This window comes from Saimiri boliviensis, chromosome 2, assembly GCF_048565385.1.
Source record: "Saimiri boliviensis isolate mSaiBol1 chromosome 2, mSaiBol1.pri, whole genome shotgun sequence".
Taxonomy (NCBI): Eukaryota; Metazoa; Chordata; class Mammalia; order Primates; family Cebidae; genus Saimiri; species Saimiri boliviensis.
This window is the reverse complement of record NC_133450.1, coordinates 232,364,551-232,386,394: the sequence shown is the minus strand read 5'-3', so window position 1 is coordinate 232,386,394 and position 21,844 is coordinate 232,364,551. Positions and strand designations below refer to the sequence as shown.

Here is a 21,844-nt window from a genome sequence, read left to right as displayed (position 1 = left end):
CCCACACGTCTTTTACTGAGTATGGAAAAAAAAAAATCAGACCTTCAGAATAGTAGAAAATAGTAAAATGAGCATCATCTGCACGGTATTATACATATTTAACAATTCTTCACTTTTTACTATATTTGCTTTCTCTCATTGTTTTGAGATCATTTTTAAAGTACTTCAATTAAACTACAAACATACAATTGTAAATGTTTCCGTACGTATCTTTTAAATATAAGAGCAATGTCCTACATTGTCTAGATATTATTCTCAAAGTAACGGTAATTTTTCTTAATATTTCTAATTTCCTGTCGAAACTCATGTTTCCCCAATTGTTAATGTCTGTTGCAGCTGCTTTTTTTCTCCAACCAAGATCGTATCTAGAACTATGCATCGCCGTTTGTGGTCATGCTGACAACCTCAGGGAATTTTGGGAAACTCTGCCTGGGCTCCAAGGGTCCCTCCCAGCGGGTCAAAGAAATAGAAAAAATTATAATATTTCCTTCAGGCGCATGGGCTTATGGGAATTGCAGTTTTCAATGTTATGCGCCTACCGCGTAGCACTTCGGGAAGCCCTCCCTCTGCGCATGCGTAAACCCAGCCTCGCCGCCTGTTGTCCGGTTTCCCAGGCCTGAAAGAGACAAGGTGTCGGGGTTCTTAGGTCTGCGCGGGAGCCGAGGCTGCGCACCTGGGGTGAGAGCGCCGGTGACCGGGCTCCGCGCTGCCCGGGGACTTGGGGACGGGCGGGCTCGTGTGCAGTGGACAGCAGTAGGCAGCCTCGGGAGTCCCCAGGCTGGTTCTCCCTCTCCTCCCCTGCCCGGGTCGCGGGCCCGGGCCGAGTCCTGTCTGCAGTTGTGGGGGCTGCCCGGCCCCGCGGAGCTGCGGGCGCGAGAAGGGGAATGTGCATGGGTAAGGTTGACGGCAAACAGGAGATTGCTAGTAACTAGTGTTCCTATTCTGAGAATTAAATAAGTTGTCACCTGTGAAGCATTTTGTCAAGTTTCTGTAATACTCACTGTGTGAAATGTAACCTGCTCTCAGAATTGTGAGACACTTGTTCTCATCGTTTGGTATTTCACTTAACCTTCACAACGACCCTCCTTGGTATAAACGTGCCATTTTTTAAAAAATGGACGGAAGTTCATGGAGGTGGGTACCCCGAGGCACACACTAGTAGGTGAGTGAGGTGAGGTGCAAATGCCAAGAGATGTGACTCCTGTCCTGTTCTAATATGCCGTCTGTCTGAAACCCAGGCTTGCCAGTACTGGCCTAAAGCCTTCAGAGTGCTTTTGCAGAGTGGCCTGTCACTAGATCTGCGTAGATGATTGTGAAGTGAATGTGGACAGAATCTCACCAAGTGGTAAATACATCCTGCGATCTGTCGGGTCTCTGCAGGACCTCTGATTCAGGTTGAGGCTCCTGATACCTCTTGTACTGTTCCCACTGTCTCTCTCTGCAAAGGCACAGATTGATACTCTAGTGCTGTCTCATCCAGTAGAAAGATAAGGTAAAACACAAATATAATTAATAATTTTTGACCAGGCACGGTGGGTCACACCTGTAATCCCGGCACTTTGGGAGGCTGAGGCCGGTGAATCCCTTGAGGCCAGAAGTTCGAGACCAGCCTGGCCATCATGACAAAACCCTGTCTCTACAAAAATACAAAAATTAGCCAGGCGTGGTTGTGCACACCTGTAAGCCCAGCTACTTGGGAGGCTGAGGCACGAGAATCATTTGAACCCAGGGGAGGCAGAGGCTTCAGTGAGCCGAGATTGCACCACTGCAAAATTCTTTTTTTGAGACAGAATCTTGCTCTGTCGACCAGGCGAGACTCTTGTTTCAAAAAAAAAAAAAAAAGAGTTCAGAATTTTGCAGTAGCTACAGTAAAGAGGCAGGCAAAATCAATTTTACTGCTTTATTTTACTTAACTCATTGCATCCTAAATATTCAGCTTATGGCACTGGCCAAACTTCAGGTGTGCAATGGCTGTATGTGGCTGATGGGTGCAGTGCTGAATAGCACATTTTTAGTGAATCTCAAGAGTCAGGTTTAGGGTATTAGGTGAAGGTTTCAAGTAAAGTGAGTTTCTCAGGCCCAAGTTCCAGCCCCTCTGGAGCAAAGCAGCTCCTACGAGGCAATAAAGAGGGAGTCCTAGGGACCACTGCGATAGAACAATAGCCCGTTTGATGGAGGAGACCTCTTCTAGAGCTTCAGAGCAGAGGCACAAGATTCTAGAAAGGAGCAAGTCCTGATTGCTTCCCTAGAAGCATTCTTGATTCCTTGTATGAGTCAGATTTAGTGATGTCACCACATCCAGAAGCCATCCCAAAATGTGTGACTTTGCTGTGGACTAACTTGCAGAAGGTGATTCCCTGCAGTTGAGAGGGATGAGTGACTGTCAAGCTGAGTGGAAAAAGACGCTTTACTTGAGGGCTGGTTAGGTCATGATATCCAGGGAAGATGTAATCAGCTGTCCAGATCCCAAACAGCAGCCCATTTTCCTCCATTATCCCTTCACTTCTTCCACGTTCTGAGTCACTCTCGCACCGTGTTCATCACCACGTGTGGCATTTAGAGTAATACCAATTCTCCCTCTTTCCTGGTAGGGGAGGAAGAGTTTCCTGTATTGGAAGCCCAAAAATATTGGGCCTGAAATTCCTTGCATAAAACATCCCATCTTTATTTTTTCTGTGGAAACTCTAACTCTGGGTATAAAGACAGTAAGAACTGGATTAATAAATTAGCCTGAGTAGTTCCTTTTTTAAAAAATTATTTTTAAATTTGTTTTGTATGTTTTCTCTTTTTAGTAGAGACAGGATTTTGCCATGTTGGCCAGGCTGGTCTCGAACTCCTGGCCTCCAGCAGTTCACCTGCCTTGGGCTCCCAAATTGCTGGAATTATAGGCGTGAGCCACCATGCCCGGCTGGGTAGTTTTTTGACATTAGTTTTAATGAAGGTAAACAGCTTCACTTCTGTGTACCTGAATTTGTTTAGTCCTTTGTTTTATTTTTACTTTTCTGTTAGTCCAAAAGGGAACATAATTGTTAATAAATCAACATAATTATTAGTAAATCAACAAAAAACAGTATAACTTTACTTGGTGAAAATGCAAGGCTAAGCACACGTAATCCTGTCAGAAGTGCACATGTTCAGGTGTTGCTATCTTTGATTGGCCCTTGTCCCTTTTCAAGAGTCAGAAGGACATTCTGCATTGGGAATCCCTTTCTCCAAGTGAGAGTGATGAAATTTTTTTTTAGGCACATGAATAGGATTACATGCTCCTTAATTACAATGGGATTATGTCGTAGTAAAACCATTGCCAGGTTGAACCATTTTATGTCACGGACCATTTCTGTAGGCAGTGTGAGGCAGACCAGATCTCTCATGACCCCATTGATCTTTCCTCCTCCCCAGCTGAACCTCCACAGTTCTCTGCACTCTTCCAGGAGCAACAGAAAATGAACATGTCTCAGGTGAGTTTGGTTTTTAAAAACCAGTTAGTTTTGCAATTGATTTTTAAGAGTTTATGTGTCTGTACGTTAACATGGAAAAGTAGAAAGAGAAATGGATCAGACACGTTCACAGAAGATGTAGAAATGCAGGTGAATAGCAGAGCAAAGTGGCATGTGGAGAGATACAGATCCTCTGATACTACAAATTTATAAAATTGTGCTTCACATTTATTTCTGAGGTTATTGACAGCCATAGTGGAGTGTCAGACAGACAATGCTTAAAGGTTTACATTGATGAGAAGGATAAAGCAAACTGATTTATCATGGAATATAAAAATAAAGATAATGAAATGTATTTATTCTTCAAGTAGGTGACTTAGTTAATAAATTGCCAAATAACGGCATATTATTTCTTCTTCAATAGAAGTAGAAACTATAATGCTAAATTTGAACACATTCAGTATTGTTTTTCAAGAACTCCAATGCAACTCCAATGCAGGGATTGAATTTAATATTTTTCTAATGAATCAACTGAATATTTTTAACATCACTCTCCATAGATATTTTAAGTACGATGATATTCAGGTTGCTCAGCAGGCAGTCCAGAATTTTGTTCTCTTTCAGGTATTTTCTCACTTAGTATTTAATGTCAAATCTCCATAGGATGTCTAGGGTTTTCTCCAACTTGCCTGAGAACTCCAGTGTCCCTACCCAGAGGATAATCAAATCCAGTGGGTGTGGTCTTTTCCTTTCCTTGCTTGGCTTTTCCGAAGCACTTTGCTGAACATCTTACTCTGTCCTGGAACATTTCCCTGTTACTGATACCCTCCACTCTCCTGTCCTTCCCCTGCTGATGTCTTCATGGAGCCGCCTTCCTTGTCCTTTCATTTGGCTCAGCCTCAGTTTCTCTCCTGGCCTTTAGTCTTCTCTGTTGTCTCCAGATGATTTTGTCTTCCCTTGTTTTGTCTTTTTTTAAAATCCCTTTTTTGAGATTCAATTCACATATCTTACCATTTACCCATTTGAAGTGTAGAATTCTGTAATTTTATTTTTAGTATATTCTGAGATAATGTGCTAATATCACCACAGTCAATTTTAGACCATTTTTCTTGCCTCAGAATGAAGCTGTGTGCACTATAACTAGTACTCCATTCCTTATGAACCCCAAGCAACCAGTAACCTGCTCCTCTGTCTCTATAGTTTTGCTGAACCACTTCCTTTATTATTTCTTACAGGCAGTCTTGCCTGTGATGAATTCTCTCAGGTTTTGTTTATGTGGCAAGATTATAATATCTCCATTTTTCCTGGATATAGAGATTACTGGTTGACAGTTTTTGTTTCAGCACTTTGAATATGTCATCTCATTGCCCTCTGTCCTTTATAGTTTCTCATTAAAAATCAGCCCTTAACATGATGAATTGTTTCTCTGTTATGGCTATCACGATTCTCTCTCTCTTTATTTTTTTAACATTCTGACTCTCATGTCCAGGTGTGGATTTCTCTCTCTCTCTCTCTCTCTCTCTCTCCCTCTATCCACAGTCTCTTGCTCTGTCACCCAGGCTTGAGTGCAGTGGCACGATCTTGACTCACTGTAACATCCACCTCCCAGGTTCAAGTGATTCTTGTGGCTCAGCCTCCTGAATAGCTGGGATTACAGACTTTCACCACCATGCCTGCCTAATTTTTGTATTTTTAATAGAGGTGGGGTTTTGCCATGTTGGCCAGGCTGGTCTCGAACTCTTGACCTCAAGTGATCCGCCTGCCTCAGCCTCCCAGAGTGCTGATATTACAGACGTGAGCCACCACCCCCAGCCAGTGTGGATTTCTTTCTCCAAGTGTATCCTACTTAAAGTATGTGAAGCATTTTGGATGTGTAGATTTATCATTTTCATCCGATTTGGGGGTTTCTTAGCCATTAGTCTCATACTATTTTAGACCCTTTCTATCTCTACCCTGTTAGTCTATTTGGCATGTATTGGTAAGCTTGATGCTGTCCAACAGTTAATTTCTTGTTATTTTTCTTTGTTTCTCACTGCATAATCTCAGTGGGCATGCTGTCCAGTTGTTCCATTCTTCCACCTACTCACACCTACTGTTTAACAGTTTTTCTTTGGTAAAATGTTTTAGTTTTGTACTTTTCATCTTTAGAGTTTCTATTTGGTTCCTTTTTATAGTTTCTATCTATTGATATCCTTTATTGGATGAGATGTTATTCTAATACTTTCTTTTACTCCTCATATATCATTTCCTCTAAGTCTCTGACTGTATGTAAAATAGTTGATTTAAAGTCATTGTCTAGTAAGTCCAATGCCTGCTTCCTCATGAGCAGTTTCTGTTGATTGTACGTTTTTCCTGCATATGAGTCTTACTTGGTTTTTTCTTTTCTTGTTTTGCATTTTTTTAAATTGAAAACTATACATTTTAAATAAAATAAGATGGCAGCTCTAGAAAACTTTCTTGATTTGCTGGGATTGTTGTTGAAATTTGGCGACTTTTAAATTGATTCAGTAGAGCCTGTGTTTATTATCATGTGTGGCTGCAGAAGTCTGCAGAAATTTTCTCAGATGCCTGAAACCTTAAGTAAGTCTCTCAGTCTTTGCCAAAGAGCCTCCTGGGTGCTAGTGCATTCCTTTAACAGTCATCCAGGCAATTTATAACTCCATGTTAGCCTTCACTTCCTGTTCACCCTAAACCTCAGGGTTACCCAGGGTGACAGTGTAGGACCTTCTCACATCTTTCCTGAGCATATTCACAGTCCTGGGCATATGCTCAGCACTATGCATGTAGGAGACCTTCTAGAGTCTCTAGAATCTGTAGACGCTTTTCAAAAGCTTTCCGAACATTCCATTTCCCAGTTTTTCCTTTCTAATAAAGGTTTTTGATTAGATTATTATCTGTGTCAGGTGTTATCCACAGCCTCAGGTAGCTGCTAAGTTAAACAATTGCCTTTGAATGTTTCTGGCAAACGCCTTCAAGGATAAGGCTTTTCACACTGGGGAACTGTGAGTTAATTCAGACAATAAGCCTTGCAAGTGAGTTCTTCCGGGGAACCACAGATTTGGTCAGATAATGAGCATTTTCTGGGAATGAGGCTTTGGCTGACCTGCGACCCAGTCTGCCTCATCCAGTGGATACCAGGCTGCTAGATTCCCCTTGTTGCTTCAGACATTTCTTAAAGCTAATGCCAAGTTGGAGCAAGAGGGTAGGAGATAGGGCAGGTTGAAATGACCCAAGATCGTTGTTCCTACTGTGATGCAGCTGTTTTTCTGATATCAATGTTCTGCAGATTGCTGTAAGCCTTTGGTAGCTTCTAGAGTTCTGAAAAAGTGGATTCTGCAGCTTTTGTCGGTTCTTCATTGCTTTTGTGGAAGAAGGAATTTTCTTGGATCTCTACTTTAGTATCTGTCATCACTTGCTGATTTGATTTGAAGTCTTTTTGTTGTGGAAAGTTTCTCTTTTCTCAATTTCTAAGACTCTGCCCCCTCCTGATTCTGTTCTTATATTTCAGAAAACATCTCTGGCTTTGTGGTCTATACTTTTTCTGCTTTGTGGTTCCTCAGGTATTGTTTTTGGTTCTTTTCTTTCTTCAATCCCTATGTGCTCAAGAAGCCATCTGTCTGTCTTTGCTAACGTCACTTACCACCTGAATTGCTAGTGACTCATAAACGCTTGTCTTCATCCCCATCTTCCCTTATGTGCTCTAAAATCGTGTGTCCTGGTCAAAGGAATAGTTCTAGCGGTGTACCAACATGAACAGAACTCTCACTGAATTTTCTAACACATTTTTTCTTGTTTCTCAAATGCCAGTTTTGGCACCACCAAGCAGCTGCTCATTTTGAAATACACATTATTATTCACACTAGTCATCATCCTGTGCAATATCTCAAAAACTATTCCTCTCTAACTGAAACTTTGTGCCCTTTGACCAGGGCCTCCCCATTCCTCGCCCCTCACCTCCAGCCTCTGGTAACCAACAGTCTACTCTCAACATCTATGAGTTTGAACTTTTTAGATTCCACGTGTAAGTGAGATATAATTTGAAATACTTGTCTGTCAGTTAAAAGCAAAAATTTTTTAAAAGGAGCTGCTCATACAGCTAGATGGAGTAGCTGTACAGGAAAGTAGTTATTAAATGGTTGTAGCTTCTCTTCTGTGATTACATCCCTTTTCTTACATCCATTGCTGGGACTTCTGTGTAGGAAGTGTTCTCTTACACTGGTCTCTTTGGTTCCAACTATTTTGTAGCTGTTCTCTGCTCTTCATGTGCTTTATGCTTGTATATTTGTATACGTTTGTTGATACATAAGTTTGGTCGGGGTATCTCCAGACCTCACATATATCTCTTCCTTAGCCCCCAGTATTTACAGCGATGATGTCCAGGGAGGGTGTGAATGTCCTAGAGACTACCCTGGATAATCTGCAGAGATGTGGAAGAAGGAAGGAGGTGGTTGGAAGGAAGCTGTAGGAAGTTGTTTTACGCTGACTTCCTTTTTGTCTTAAAACCTAGAATTCATAAATGTAAATAGCTAAATTATGGCAAGTTAAAAATGTTTTCATTAAATAACATGTTAAGATAATATTGGGTCAAAAATAAATATTGCTACCAAGAAAAAGAAAAAGATAATATTGGGTCAAAAATAGGCCTTTATAACCATTCATTTTAGAGCCTCAAAGTAGTAGCTCTCAAAGATATTTTCTGTGTCACCTAATTCTGAACCTTTGAACAAACCGTCGTGACATTTCGTGTTATAAATGTTGTTACAGGCATCAGTGTCATTCCAGGACGTGGCTGTGGAATTCACTCAGGAGGAGTGGCAGCGCCTGGGCCCTGTCGAGTGGACCCTCTACAGAGATGTGATGCTGGAGAACTACAGCCACCTCATCTCAGTGGGTGAGCACAGCTTACCGTGGGGCTCTCTCTAGAATATATGTTCCCTTTTAAAAATTATCAAAACACACAGACCCTTTATAGAGATTCAAGAGTTTATAGGCTTTGGATTAAAAGGTCTGAAGTAGTTGAAACCTTTACAGAAACAAAAGAAACGTGTTATTACTTTCCCAATAAAAACTAAAAATGAATACTCTCAGTTAATGCTTTGCTGCCATATCTTTTTTTCAACTTTGGAAACCCAAAAGCTCGTGGATCTGGTCCATGTATACCTTCAATTATTTTGTTTATAGGATATTGCATTACCAAACCCAAGGTGATCTCCCAGTTGGAGCAAGGAGAAGAGCCATGGTCCTTAGAAGATGAATTCCTGAAGCAGAGGTACCCAGGTGAGTGGATGTTAACAGAAGGAGCCCTCTGGGCTAGATAGACTTGAGAGAGAGAGCAACTTTGAAAGTTTTTTTAAACAGTTTTATTGAGATATAATTCACATCTCATACAGTTCACGCATTTAAAGTGTACAGTGCAGTGACTTCAAGCAACTGCAGATCAAAACTATTCAGGCAGGAAATACTGCACCTCCATTCATCATGTGTAGATCTTTTTTTCCTGCCATTATTCCCTGAACAATACAGTATAACAATTATTTACATGGTATTTACATTGTATTAGGTAGCATAATTAACGTGGTGATGATTTAAAGTATACCTGAGGATGTGCATAGGTTATATACAAATACTATGTCATTTTGCATCAAGGACTTGGGCATTTGCAGATTTTGGTATTCAAGAGCGTCCTGGAACCAGTTCCCCATGGATACCAGAGGGTGACTGTATATGCAAACATCACTAGTTAATTTTCATCACCTCAAAGCAACCTGTACCCTTTAGTTATCACTCTCCTATCCCCTTCTGCAGCTCTAGGTAACCACCAGTCTACTTCTGTCTCTATAGATCTGCCTATTTTGGACATTTTTATATAAATGGAATCATCTATAATATGTGGTCTTTTGTGTTTGGTTTGTTTTCTTTAGCATAATATTTATGACTAGTTACAGAATACATGTTTCATTCTTTTTATGGCCACATGTTCTGTTGTGTAGATATGCCACCTGTTAGTCCATTCTTTAGTAGATATTTGGGATTCTACCTACAAATAATGGTAATATAAACATTTATTTACAAATTTTTGCATGGACAGTTGTTTTTATTTCTTAAGTGTCTGTCCCTAGGAGTGAAACTGCTGGGTCATATGGTATCTGTGTCTTTATCTGTTTGAGGAACCACCAGACTGTTGTTCTAAATGTGCCATTTTCCATTACTAGCAGCAGAATACGGGGATTCTGATTTCTCCACATCCTCACCAATACTCGCTGTTATTTGACTTTTTGATTCTGGCCACCCAGTGGTTATGAAGCAGTATCTCACTGTGGTTTTGCTTTACATTTCTGTATGAGTCAGCTAGGGCTATTATAATAAATACCATAGACTGCGAAGCTTAAACAACAGAAATTCTTGTGATTCTGGAGGCTGGAAGTCCAAGATAAAAGTGCTAAGAAGTTGGTTTCTAGGGAAGCCTCTCTTCCTGGCTTGAAGACAGCCACTTTCTTGCTGTGTTTTCATGTGGCCTTTCCTCTGTGCACATGCAGTGGGAGAGAGAGAATATTCTGTTGTTTTTCCTCTTCTTATAAAGATACTACTGGATTAGGGCCCTTCCCTATGACCTCCTTTTTACCTTGATTGCCTCCGTGAAGACCTCGTCTGCAAATACACTTAAACTGTGGGTAGGGCTTCAAGGTAAGAATTTGGGAAAGATGAGACAACAATTTCCCTGGTGACTAATGATACCAGGCATCTTTTTATATGCCTGTTAGCCTTTGTACTAATAAATGATTCCAGGAATCCTAAAAAGTTATAGTTTTCAATATAATTTTTAGAATAAGAAAGTGAGATCATCTTAATTATTTGAAGTGAAGCACACTTAAAGTTTTTCTTGTGAAGCCATAACCAACAAATAGCATCACATAAAGATTGACATAATTTAGATCAAGCATGTTGCTGAGTCACTAAAATGTAAATTATTGGATCATGTTGATTGTCTAAAAGAGATATCCCTAAATAAGTAACATAGAAAGATAATTATAAAAGATTGGTAAAGTTGTTGAGTCAATAAAGATAAAATAATGTAGGTTTCATGTTCTGTATTATTCAGATCTGAATTCAGGCAACAAATACATTAAAGTAGAAAAAGCTCTGCTTCAAGAGCACAGAGAAATGAAAACTTTTAAAGGATTTGAATGACTGCACCAAATAACATGATATCAATGTTACTAAAACATAAAATAATGGAGTTCTAAGAACTTAAAACTCATTAGAATTAGGACATTATAATATGCCTCATCTGATTTAACAAACAATAGGTACAATGGACATTAAATAAATATGCCTAGAAAGGATATAAATTACATTTGTATTAAAGTGAACTATACATTTGTGTATATGTATGCTAATGCAAAAAACAAAACTTTAATGTTTAAATGGAATAATGATAAAATAATGAGAGTATACTATTAGTCTAAAGAGAAAACCTCAGTAAATCCAACAAATTAGAATAAGCACAAACAGTATTCTCTGAACCTAGTTTGGCAAATCTAGAAATTAATAATAAAATGAAATCAATCCTCCTGAAAAATTTTTAAAGTATCTCTTTTAAACAATATATGAAAAAGTGTAATGCAATTTTGGATTTGATTTCCTTCATGAAATAATTGTAACCACAAGATAGAAACCATCGGAGATAGCTAAAGTAGTGGACAGAAGGAAGTTTGTAGTCTCATTAATAAATTAAGCAAGAATGGCATCAAAAATACAGTAGTGAAAGCAGAAGAATTTAAAAGTGAAATTGGAAATTAGTAAAATGGAAAACTAAATGTTTCTTACAATTAAAATAAAATGAATGAAACTTTAGCTAACCCCATCAAAGATAAAAGAGAAGCAACACGTATATGATGAATTCAAGTAGGAGTACGTTTGTAAAGATGTAATGCTATACCAAACAAAATCCCATTCATAAAGCAGAGTGATTTGCTTGCTGCTCTACGAGATACTATGCAAAGCCCTGAGCAGCTAAGTAGCATGGAGCAGGGGGTGCGATGGTTTAGTGAATTAGTGAAACAGAGTAGAAAGATAATGAGAAAACATACACCTGATAGACAATTGGTCTTAGGTGACACTGGAGAACAATGGGAAAAGGATCTTGAGGTATCCATATAGATCAAAGCAATAAGTCAAATCCAATTGGCTTAAAGACCTAATTATCAAAGCAAAAGTAGAAATACTGTAGAAGATGATACAGAATAGGTTAATGACTCTTCTTAGGGAAGGATTTAATAAAATACAGAATGCATTAACCATGGGAAGGATCAAGTAAACGTATCCCTTTCTACTCTACCCACTAAGTGTAGCTAAATATCTGGATATATAGTCATGCTTTAGAGAGATTGCAGTTTCTGTTCCAGACCACTACAATGAAGCAAATTATCACAATAAAGCAAGTTACACACAATTGTTTGTTTTTCTAGGGCATATATAAGTTATGTTTATACTATAGTCTTTTCATTGTGCAATAACGTGTCTAAAAAACAGTATTCATGCTTTAATTAAAATATTTGATTGCTAAAAATGGCTGGGACAGACACAAAGTAAGCACATGCTGTTGGAAAAATGGTGCCAACAGACTTGCCCAACTCAGGGTTTCGACAGATCTTCAGTTTGTAAAGAATGCGATGTGTAGCTAGGCACAGTGGCTCACACTTGTAATCACAGCACTTTGGGAGGCTGAGGCAGGCGGATCACTTGAGGCCAGGAGTTTGATACCAGCCTAGCCAATATGGCAAAACCCTGTCTCTACTAAAAATACAAAAAAAATTAGCCAGTCATGGTGGCTCACACCTATAATCCCAGCTAATCAGGAGGCCGAGGCACGAAAATTGCTTGAACCCAGGAGGTGGAGGTTATGGTGAGCCACTACTGCACTCCAGCCTGGGCAACAGGATGAGACTCTGTCTCAAAAAAAAAAAAAAGTGCAATATTTGTAGAGGAGTATAATAAAGTGAAGTACTTTTCAAGGGTGGAAAGAAGAATGAAGATGCACTAGGGGTCTTGGCACCTGATGAAATACATTGTGGTTAGTGTCATCAGAGTCCTTGTGGGGCTCCTGATGTCTCACCCATGCCCAGGGATAATGTAGAATCCTTGGCCAGGCGTAATGGCTCACACCTGTAATCCCAGCAGTTTGGGAGGTCGAGGCGGATCACCTGAGGTGAGGAGTTTGAGAACAGCCTGGCCAACATGGTGAAATCCTGTCTCTACTAAAAGTACAAAAATTAGACAGGCATGGTGGCAGGCACCTGTAATCCCAGCTACTCTGGAGGCTGAGGCAGGAGGATCGCTTGAACCTGGGAGGCGGAGATTGCAGTTAGTCGACATCACACCATTGCACTCCAGCCTGGGCGACGAACAAGACTCCATCTCAAAAAAAAAAAAAAAAAAAAAAAAAAAAGTAGAAGCCTCCTCTTCCACCTCCAGGGTGTCAGCAGAAATCAGTGGAGAACTGGACTTCCATCCCCACGTGTCAGGCAATGATGCTGCATCTCACTCCTGCTAGTATAACTTTAGAGGAGGCTCACTAAAACTGAATAATTAATTTTGGTAAAGTCCAACTTACTAATTTTGTTTTACAGATCCTGCTTTTGTTACCCTATCTAGAAACTTTGAAACTCAAAATAACAGATTTAGGAATCCTATTTTCTTCTAGAAATTTTACAGCTTCACTTTTTACACTTAGTTGATAATCCATTTTGTGTTAAATTCTATAGAAAGTATGAGTTATGTGTCAAGTTTAATTTTTTTTTGAACAGGGAGTCTAGTTATTCTAGCATTACTTTTTGAAAGATTGTTACTTCTCCACTGAATAGCATTTCCACCTTTCTTAGAAAACAGATGGCTGTATATTTGTGGGTCTATTTCTGTAGTTTCTATTTCTTTTCATTCACGTATGTGTCTGTCCTTATGCCAATAGCACATTAACGTGATTACTCTAGCTTATTAAGTTTTGAAATCAAGTACTCCAGTTTTCATCTTCTGTATAAATTTTTAAATGTGTTTCATGATCTTTACAAAGGAAACATGTTGGCATTTAAACTGGTGTGCCATTGAATCTATAGTGCAAATTAAAGAGCACTGACATCTTAAGCCAGGCACGGTGGCTCACGCCTGTAATCCCAGCACTTTGGGAGGCCAAGGCAGGTGGATCACGAGGTCAAGAGATCGAGGCCATCCTGGTCAACATAGTGAAACCTCGTCTCTACTAAAAATACAAAAAATTAGCTGGGCATGGTGGCGCATGCCTGTAATCCCAGCTACTCAGGAGGCTGAGGCAGGAGAATTGCCTGAACCCAGGAGGCGGAGGTTGCGGAGAGCTGAGATCGCACCATTGCACTCCAGCCTGGGTAACGAGAGTGAAACTCCGTCTCAAAAAAAAAAGCACTGACATCTTAACAATTGTGTCTTCCAGTCCATATACAAAATGTCTCCACTGATTTATTTACTGTTCCTTTGATTTCTTTCATTAATATCTTTTAGTTTTTAGAACAAAGATGAAAAGGCTTGTTTAATTTTTGTTTTTAATTTTGTTTTGGTACTGTGATAAATATTGTTTCTCTGATTTCAAATTCCAATTCATCATTGTGTGTTTATAGGCATAGATTTGTATATTGGCCTTAGATTCTGCCCTTGCTAAAAACAGTTACTAGTTCAAGGAGCTTTTTAGATTTTAAATGATTTTCTTTGTAAATTTACTCTGTATCTTTGTGTTTTTATTCTTGCCTTATTGCACTGGCTGGTCCTTCCAGTGCAATCTTGTGTAAAGGTACTGGTAGTAGGCATCCTTGTCTTTTTCCCGATCTTAGAGGGAAAACATTCCATCTCTCTTGAACATCATGTTAGTTATAGGCATTTTGTAGATTCCTTTTATTAAGTCAATAAATCAATTTTGAATTTTGTTAAAATTTTTGACATTGATATGTTGTGTGGTTTTAATTCTTCAGATCTCTGATAAGATATTACATTGACCTAAAATGTAGTATAAAAACTATAGTAACTGTATTGCAATGTGGCAACTGTTTGTCATTTTTGAGGCAGATTTCACTGATTTTTTATTTATATTTATTTATTTCTATGGACTTTTAGGGGCATTTTTGCATTTATGTTATGGCAGATATTGGTCTGAAGGTTTCTTTTCTTGAAGAGTCTTTGCCTAATCTTGGCATGAAGATGAGGCAGGCCCTACAAAATGATTTGGAAAATATTCCCTCTTTTATTTTCTGGAAGACATTGTGTAGGATTGGTATTATTTCTTCCTTGGATGTTTGATACAATTCACTAGTTAAAACCATTTGGTCCTGGAGTTGTTATTTGGAACGGCACACACAGACAGACATGCATTCAGACACATGCACACACACACGCATATACAGAAAGATTTCAGCCTTATTTACATATGAAAACATAGTTAAAATTTGAGCAAATTAGACACAGGATTAACATATCCACCATTATAATGAATCAAGTTAATATGTTACGTTGTCATAAATATCCTTTTCTTTTCACTGACAGCTCCTTTAGAAATAAATGTCTTTTAGATTATTCTGCCATAATGTTTTAAATTTGACATAGAATATGCCCTTTCTGGTTACAGTACACATTCACCTACCTTTCTTTCCACTTAGATTATCCAAATAAAGTTCATTTGCTTTTATAGTTAAAAAAAAAGAAAAGAAAAAGAGAGATTGGAATGCCCTTACAAAAAGATAACAGAACTAGGTAATTCACTTTTCACCATGTAAGGATGTAACAAGAAGTGAGTAGTCTGTAACTCAGAAGCCTTCACAAGAATAGTCATGCTGGGACCCTAATCTCGGACTTCCAGTCTCCTGAACTGAGAAAAACAAAAGTTTAGTTGTCTGTGGCAATTTGCTGTAGTAGCCCGAACTAACACAGAGTTATTGTTAATGTTGTTTTATTATCTCTTGAATGTCTGCTGTGTTAGTAGTTAGTCCTGTCTTGCATTTTTGGTATTGATAATTTGTGTCTTCTTTTTTTTTCCTCTCTCTCTCTGATGGCTTTTATAATTTAAAAAAACTTTAAATATTTAAGCTTTTAGTTTGATTCATTCTTTTTCATCCTTCTACTTTCTTTCAATTTATTGTCCTCTCTTTGTCTAGTTTCTTAAAGGGGAAACAAGCATCTGACTGGAGATCTTTCTTGTCAAATATAAAAAATTTACTCCTGAAATTTATCTCTGTGTACTGCTTTAACTGCATCCACAGATTTCTCTATTCTTGTGTTGTTTTGTTTTCATTCACTTCAAAATATCTCATTTGAGAATTCTTCTTTCATCCACAGGTTAATTAGGAATGTATAACTTACAGTTCTTTTGTATTTCTTCAAATAAAATTATGTTTACTGATTTCTGGTATAATTTTTCTGTGGCTCAAGATCATCCTCTGTGTAATTTCTTTCTTCTATGTTTGTGAAGATTTGTCTTACAGCCCAGAATGTAGTCTGTTTTGATGATTTTCCATGTGCGTTTGAGAAGAACACAAATTCAGCTACTGAATGCATCCTGTCTTCAGGTTTAAAGGCGTAGTTATCTCAAGTGCTACTTTATCTTACCTCTTCTGCTTGATTATTGGGCCTACTATGTATTCCTGCCTCTGCTCTTATTTCTGCACTTTTTTTTTTCTTCTTTCCTTCCCGTAGCTGCTATGAGTTCACGTCAGTGCCCTAAAACAACTTATTTGTTATTCTTGCCCTTTCAGATTAAGACATTTGTTTTATAAATAAGATAAAAATTTGGTTCTAGGAAGAATTTTGGCAGTGGCTGCTGTTACAATCTCCTAGCGTATCCCTAGAATGGAACTTTCTCAGGATTCTTCATGGCTCATGGAAGAAAACATATGGGAGCATGCAGATCCCCTGTATCTATGGCAGGGGAAAATTAGCTCCCTGCTCAGCCTCCATGGAACCACCAGGAGTGTATCGTTTTGGTTTGGCCTGAGCATGAGATATATCAAAAGTGTTTCCTCTTTTGTTAGACTACCATTTTCTCAGACCTCTAGCTGGAAGGAGCAGGCTTTTCTTTGTGTCTGTGCCTGTCAGTGCAGGATTTCAGGTTTCTACAGCACCCATCTAGTATATAGAATAGCCTGGGAATTCTCACTATGTCATTTCTTAAGTCCCAAAGTCTACTTTCTTTCCATTTTGTAGTCTTTGTGTATTTGTATATTTGTTTTTTGCCCAGGGATTTTTAATTGTAAGAGGGAAGACATGAGAAGAAAAGGGCTACTCTACCTTGACTGGCCCTAGAAATAATTCCTCTTTATAAACAGCATAGCTGAGGAGAGAATCTGTCTGTGTGCATGAATTATTTAATCTTTGGAAACATGGCAGAAACAATAGGATAAAATACATAACAAAACATGGACTGGGCACAGTGGCTCATGCCTGTAATTCCAGCACTTTGGGAGGTCAAGGTGGGAGGATCACTTGAGCTCAGGAGTTTAAGATCAGCCAGGGCAACATAGCAAGATTCCGTCTCTACTACATAAAAAAAAATGTAATTAGCTGAGCATGGTGGCATACCTCTGTACTCCCACCTAGTAGGGAGGCTGAAGTGGGAGGATTGCTTGAGCCTAGGAGTTCAAGGCTACAGTGAGCTATATGCTGTTACCACTGCACTCCAGTCTGGGTGACAGAGCAATACCCTGTCTCAAAAACCCAAACCAAAATGTGAGTATAAGTTTTTCTCCATGAGAAATGTAAGATTTATAGTATGTTTCAATTTTTCTCATTTTAGGACATTTTAAAGTTGATAATCACATTGAAGGGATCTGGGAAAAACAAGAAAAACCTCTGTGGAAAGAGATATTCATTGATGATGCTGATGAAACATTGCATAAAGAAGGACAGAAAGTTTTAGAAAAAACATTTGATCTGGAAATAGCTCCAGAGTTTTTTGAAAAAATACCCTGTAAATGTGACTCACATAGAATGAATTTGCCAGTTGCCTCTGAAGTAATTATAAGTGAAGGAAAATATTCAAGAAAGAAGGCTAAATACATAAATGTATATGAGAAATTGCAGCTTGATATTAAGTGTGAGAAAGCTCATCCTGGAGAAGAATCTTATGAACATGGTAAAAATGTGAAAACTTGCAGTTATAAGAAAGATCAGCACTGGAAATTTCAAATGTTGGAGGGATCTTTTGAATGTGATGGATCTGGACAAGATTTCTATGATAAGACAATTTGTATTACACCTGAGAATTTTCCAACAGGAGAAGAGTCCTGTAAGGATGATGAATTTAGAAAAAACTTTGATAAAACCACTTTATTTAACTACATGAGAACTGACACAAGGGGAAAATGCTCTGATCTTAATGAATATGGGACATCCTGTGACAAAACCACCATTGTTGAATACAATAAAATTGACATGGCTATGACACACTATGAAGGTAATGAAAGGGGGATTAATTTCAGTAGGAGATTACCCCTCACTCAATCTCAGAGAACTATTTCAGGACAGAGTGCTTTTGAAAGCAATAAATGTAAAGAAAATTTTAGCCAGAATTTGGCCCAGGTAGTACATCAGAAAACACAAACTGGAGATAAATTTAGTGAATATAATGAATGTTCAAATGCCCTCTACCAGAAATTAGACTTAACAGAACATCAGAGAATTCACACAGGAGAGAAATTCCACCTTTCTGATGAACATGGGAAATGCAGAAAATCCTTTTACCAGAAAGCACACCTCATTAAGCATCAGAGGACCCATTCAGGAGAGAAACCTTACCAATATGAGGAATTTGGGACATCCTTTTCTTCAAGTTCACACTCTATTCAGCATCCTGGAACTTATATGGGATTGAAACTTTATGAATGTAATGAATGTGGGAAAACTTTCTGTCAGAATTCAAACCTCAGTAAACATTTGAGAATTCATGTAAAAGAGAAACTTTGTGATAACAACGGCTATGGGAGAGCTTACAAGTCACCCCTCATAGGACACCAGAAAACAGATGCAGAGATGAAACTCTGTGATGGCAGTGAATATGGGAAGACATCACATCTCAAAGGACATCAGAGAATTCTCATTGGGGAAAAACCCTATGAATGTATTGAATGTGGGAAAACTTACTCCAAGACATCACATCTCAGAGCACATCAGAGAATTCACACAGGTGAAAAACCCTATGAATGTGTTGAATGTGAGAAAACTTTCTCTCACAAGACACACCTCAGTGTACATCAGAGAGTTCATATAGGGGAGAAACCCTATGAATGTAATGACTGTGGGAAATCTTTTACCTATAACTCAGCCCTGAGAGCACATCAAAGAATTCATACAGGTGAGAAGCCCTATGAATGCAGTGACTGTGAAAAAACTTTTGCCCATAATTCATCCCTCAGAGCACATCATAGAATTCACACGGGGGAGAAACCTTATGAATGTCATGAATGTGGAAGGTCTTTTGCCCATATTTCTGTTCTCAAGGCACATCAGAGAATTCATACAGGGGAGAAACCCTATGAATGTAATGAATGTGGGAGATCTTTCACCTACAATTCAGCCCTGAGGGCACATCAGAGGATTCACACAGGTAGAAAACCCTATGAATGTAATGACTGTGAGAAAACTTTTGCCCATAATTCAGCCCTCAAAATACATCAGAGAATTCACACAGGGGCAAAACCCTATGAATGTAATGAATGTGAGAAAACATTTGCCCATAATTCAGCCCTTAGAGCACATCAGAACATCCACACAGGGGAGAAGCTCTATGAATGTAACGAATGTGGGAAAACCTTTTTCCAGAAGACACGCCTCAGTACACATCGGAGAATTCACACCGGGGAGAAACCCTATGAATGTAGCAAGTGTGGGAAAACGTTCTCCCAGAAATCATACCTCAGTGGACATGAGAGAATTCACACAGGGGAAAAACCCTATGAATGTAACATATGTGGGAAAACTTTTGTGTATAAGGCAGCCCTCATAGTGCATCAAAGAATTCACACAGGGGAGAAACCCTATGAATGTAATGAATGTGGGAAAACTTTCTCCCAAAGAACACACCTCTGTGCACATCAGAGAATTCATACTGGGGAAAAACCCTATGAATGTAATGAATGTGGGAAAACGTTTGCTGATAATTCAGCCCTCAGGGCACATCATAGAATTCACACAGGGGAGAAACCCTATGAATGTAATGAATGTGGGAAGACCTTCTCCAAGACGTCGCATCTCAGAGCACATCTTAGAACTCGCTCAGGGGAGAAACCCTATGAATGTAGTGAATGTGGCAAAACCTTCTCTGAGAAGTCGTATGTTAGTGCACATCAGAGAGTTCATACAGGGGAGAAACCTTACGAATGTAATGTATGTGGGAAGCCATTTGCCCATAATTCAACCCTCAGAGTACATCAAAGAATTCACACAGGGGAGAAATCCTATGAATGTCATGACTGTGGGAAAATGTTCTCCCAGAAATCACACCTTTGTGCACACCAGAGAATTCACACAGGGGAGAAGCCCTATGAGTGTAATGAATGTGGGAAGGCTTTTGCCCAAAATTCAACTCTCAGAGTACACCAGAGAATTCACACAGGGGAGAAACCCTATGAATGTGGTGAATGTGGGAAAACTTTTGTCCGTAAGGCAGCTCTTAGAGTACATCACACCAGAATGCATACTAGAGAGAAAACCCTAGCATGTAATGAATTTGGGATGTCTTGAAGGAACTCATACCTTACTACAGGCGTCCCCAAACTTTTTACACATGGGGCCAGTTCACTGTCCCTCAGACCGTTGGAGGGCCGCCACATACTGTGCTCCTCTCACTGACCACCAATGAAAGAGGTGCCCCTTCCTGAAGTGCAGTGGGGGGCCGGATAAATGGCCTCAGGGGGCTGCAGGTGGCCCGCGGGCCATAGTTTGGGGACACCTGCCTTACTACATAACATGCAGTACAGAAATTCATGTCACAGAAATTCATGTCACATGGGCTGGAAACTAGTTTTCCTTATTTCTTTTTCCATTAGGCTCATAGCTTGTTGAAAAATCCCAGTATGCCATTCATCCAGGTAGGACTGACCATGGAATGTGCTGCTAATGATACATATTACATTTAATCTTGGCCCTTAAAAACACCTCACAGTTTTCCTGGTGGATAAGATGGATTGATGGATTGGAGGCTATTTGTGCAGCAGATTTGGGTCCCGTGTGTTGAAAACCATAGAGCACAGTTAAAGGAAGCTAGAATCTGGAAAACTGGAACAGAGTTCACTTCTGGGTCTTCACCAGGGTTTTGTTTTTGTTATTTTAAAGTAAGAATTAAATTTATAGTATGTTCAGCTCTTACAAGTTTGGCTTATTAGTTAAATGCACATAGTTCAGCGTAAACTTTTGTAAAACGGAGATGAAACCTTAGGAATATAATCAGTTTTAGAAAAACTAATCAGTTTATTGTGCATCAGAGACTTCACATGAATAAGAAAACTTACCAACATCCACTATGATCAGGAGCCTTCATTAAAAATCAGAAATTTTAGGGAAAAGCACAAAAGCCTTCACAAAGTTGAATTGCATTAAACATCAAATAATTATAATAAAATTTCATATTTTGAATAAATGACATTTTTCCTAGGTATTTTTTTTTCTGAGGATATATGCCAGTTTTAGGATTGGAAATAAAATATTCACCTAGAACTGACTTACCAAAGCTTTTGTTTTGTAATATCAAAAATTTTATAGAACATATATAAGAATATTTACCTGTAGACAAACTCACTGTAGAATGTGAAGTTAAAATGGAATAATTTGAATTCTGTGGAGAATACGAATAAATGTGAATAGTCTGAGCTATGTGGAACATCTTTGAGTCTGTATATAAACGTTATGTAAACTCACTGGTGAGTTCTAGTGGGCACAAAGGGCCAAACCTGCACGGGGCCTGTCTACTTCCTTTTCTGAGTGACTGTATCCTCTGATGGCTTCCCTAAACTTGATGCTGTTAAATTTTGGCCTGCCTGCTATGGCTGTATATTAATTAGTCTAGTCCTAAAAGTAGTCTTGCCTAGTTTTACTAGGACCTTGGAGATCATTGAGATTTCCCCAACCACCTTGTGTGTATGTGTGTTAAACCAGGGGGATGGGAGTGGGGCAGGGTGATTTTTACTTTTTTTTTTTTTCTTTTATTTTATCCCACTCTACTGTTTCATTTTCCACAGAGCAATTATAAAGTAAGTGTGTCCTCTCCTCCACCGTATGCATATAGTCTTGGCATCCTGTTTGGAATATTTACCTCCAACATCATGATGCCTATTCATACTGCATTGCAAACCAGTGGTATTTCTGCCAAATGAAGACAGCAGGTTTGAATCAGAATGAAAGGG

General features: G+C 38.9%; 1 protein-coding gene across 2 annotated transcripts; it reads left to right on the top strand.

Annotated features, from left to right (window-relative positions):
- Positions 1–590: 590 nt before the first annotated feature.
- On the top strand, positions 591–21,310 carry ZNF658 (zinc finger protein 658). Of its 2 annotated transcripts, XM_003941146.4 has the most exons (5): positions 591–678; positions 3,400–3,458; positions 8,202–8,328; positions 8,619–8,714; positions 17,242–21,310. In XM_003941146.4, exons 2-5 carry the CDS (start codon positions 3,444–3,446, stop codon positions 20,184–20,186), a joined length of 3,183 nt encoding a protein of 1,060 aa, XP_003941195.1. In that variant the 5' UTR covers positions 591–678; positions 3,400–3,443; the 3' UTR covers positions 20,187–21,310. The 2 variants fall into 2 exon arrangements, with proteins under 2 accessions (XP_003941195.1, XP_074251606.1); XM_074395505.1 differs by lacking the exon at positions 591–678 and having other exon boundaries at positions 695–3,458.
- The last annotated feature ends 534 nt before the right edge of the window (positions 21,311–21,844 follow it).

Excerpts from the sequence above, each read along its gene's own strand:
- ZNF658 (XM_003941146.4), top strand. Across the intron at positions 8,329-8,618 it reads CAGCCACCTCATCTCAGTGG|GATATTGCATTACCAAACCC; the intron begins GTGAGCACAGCT and ends TTTTGTTTATAG. Across the intron at positions 8,715-17,241 it reads CCTGAAGCAGAGGTACCCAG|GACATTTTAAAGTTGATAAT; the intron begins GTGAGTGGATGT and ends TTCTCATTTTAG.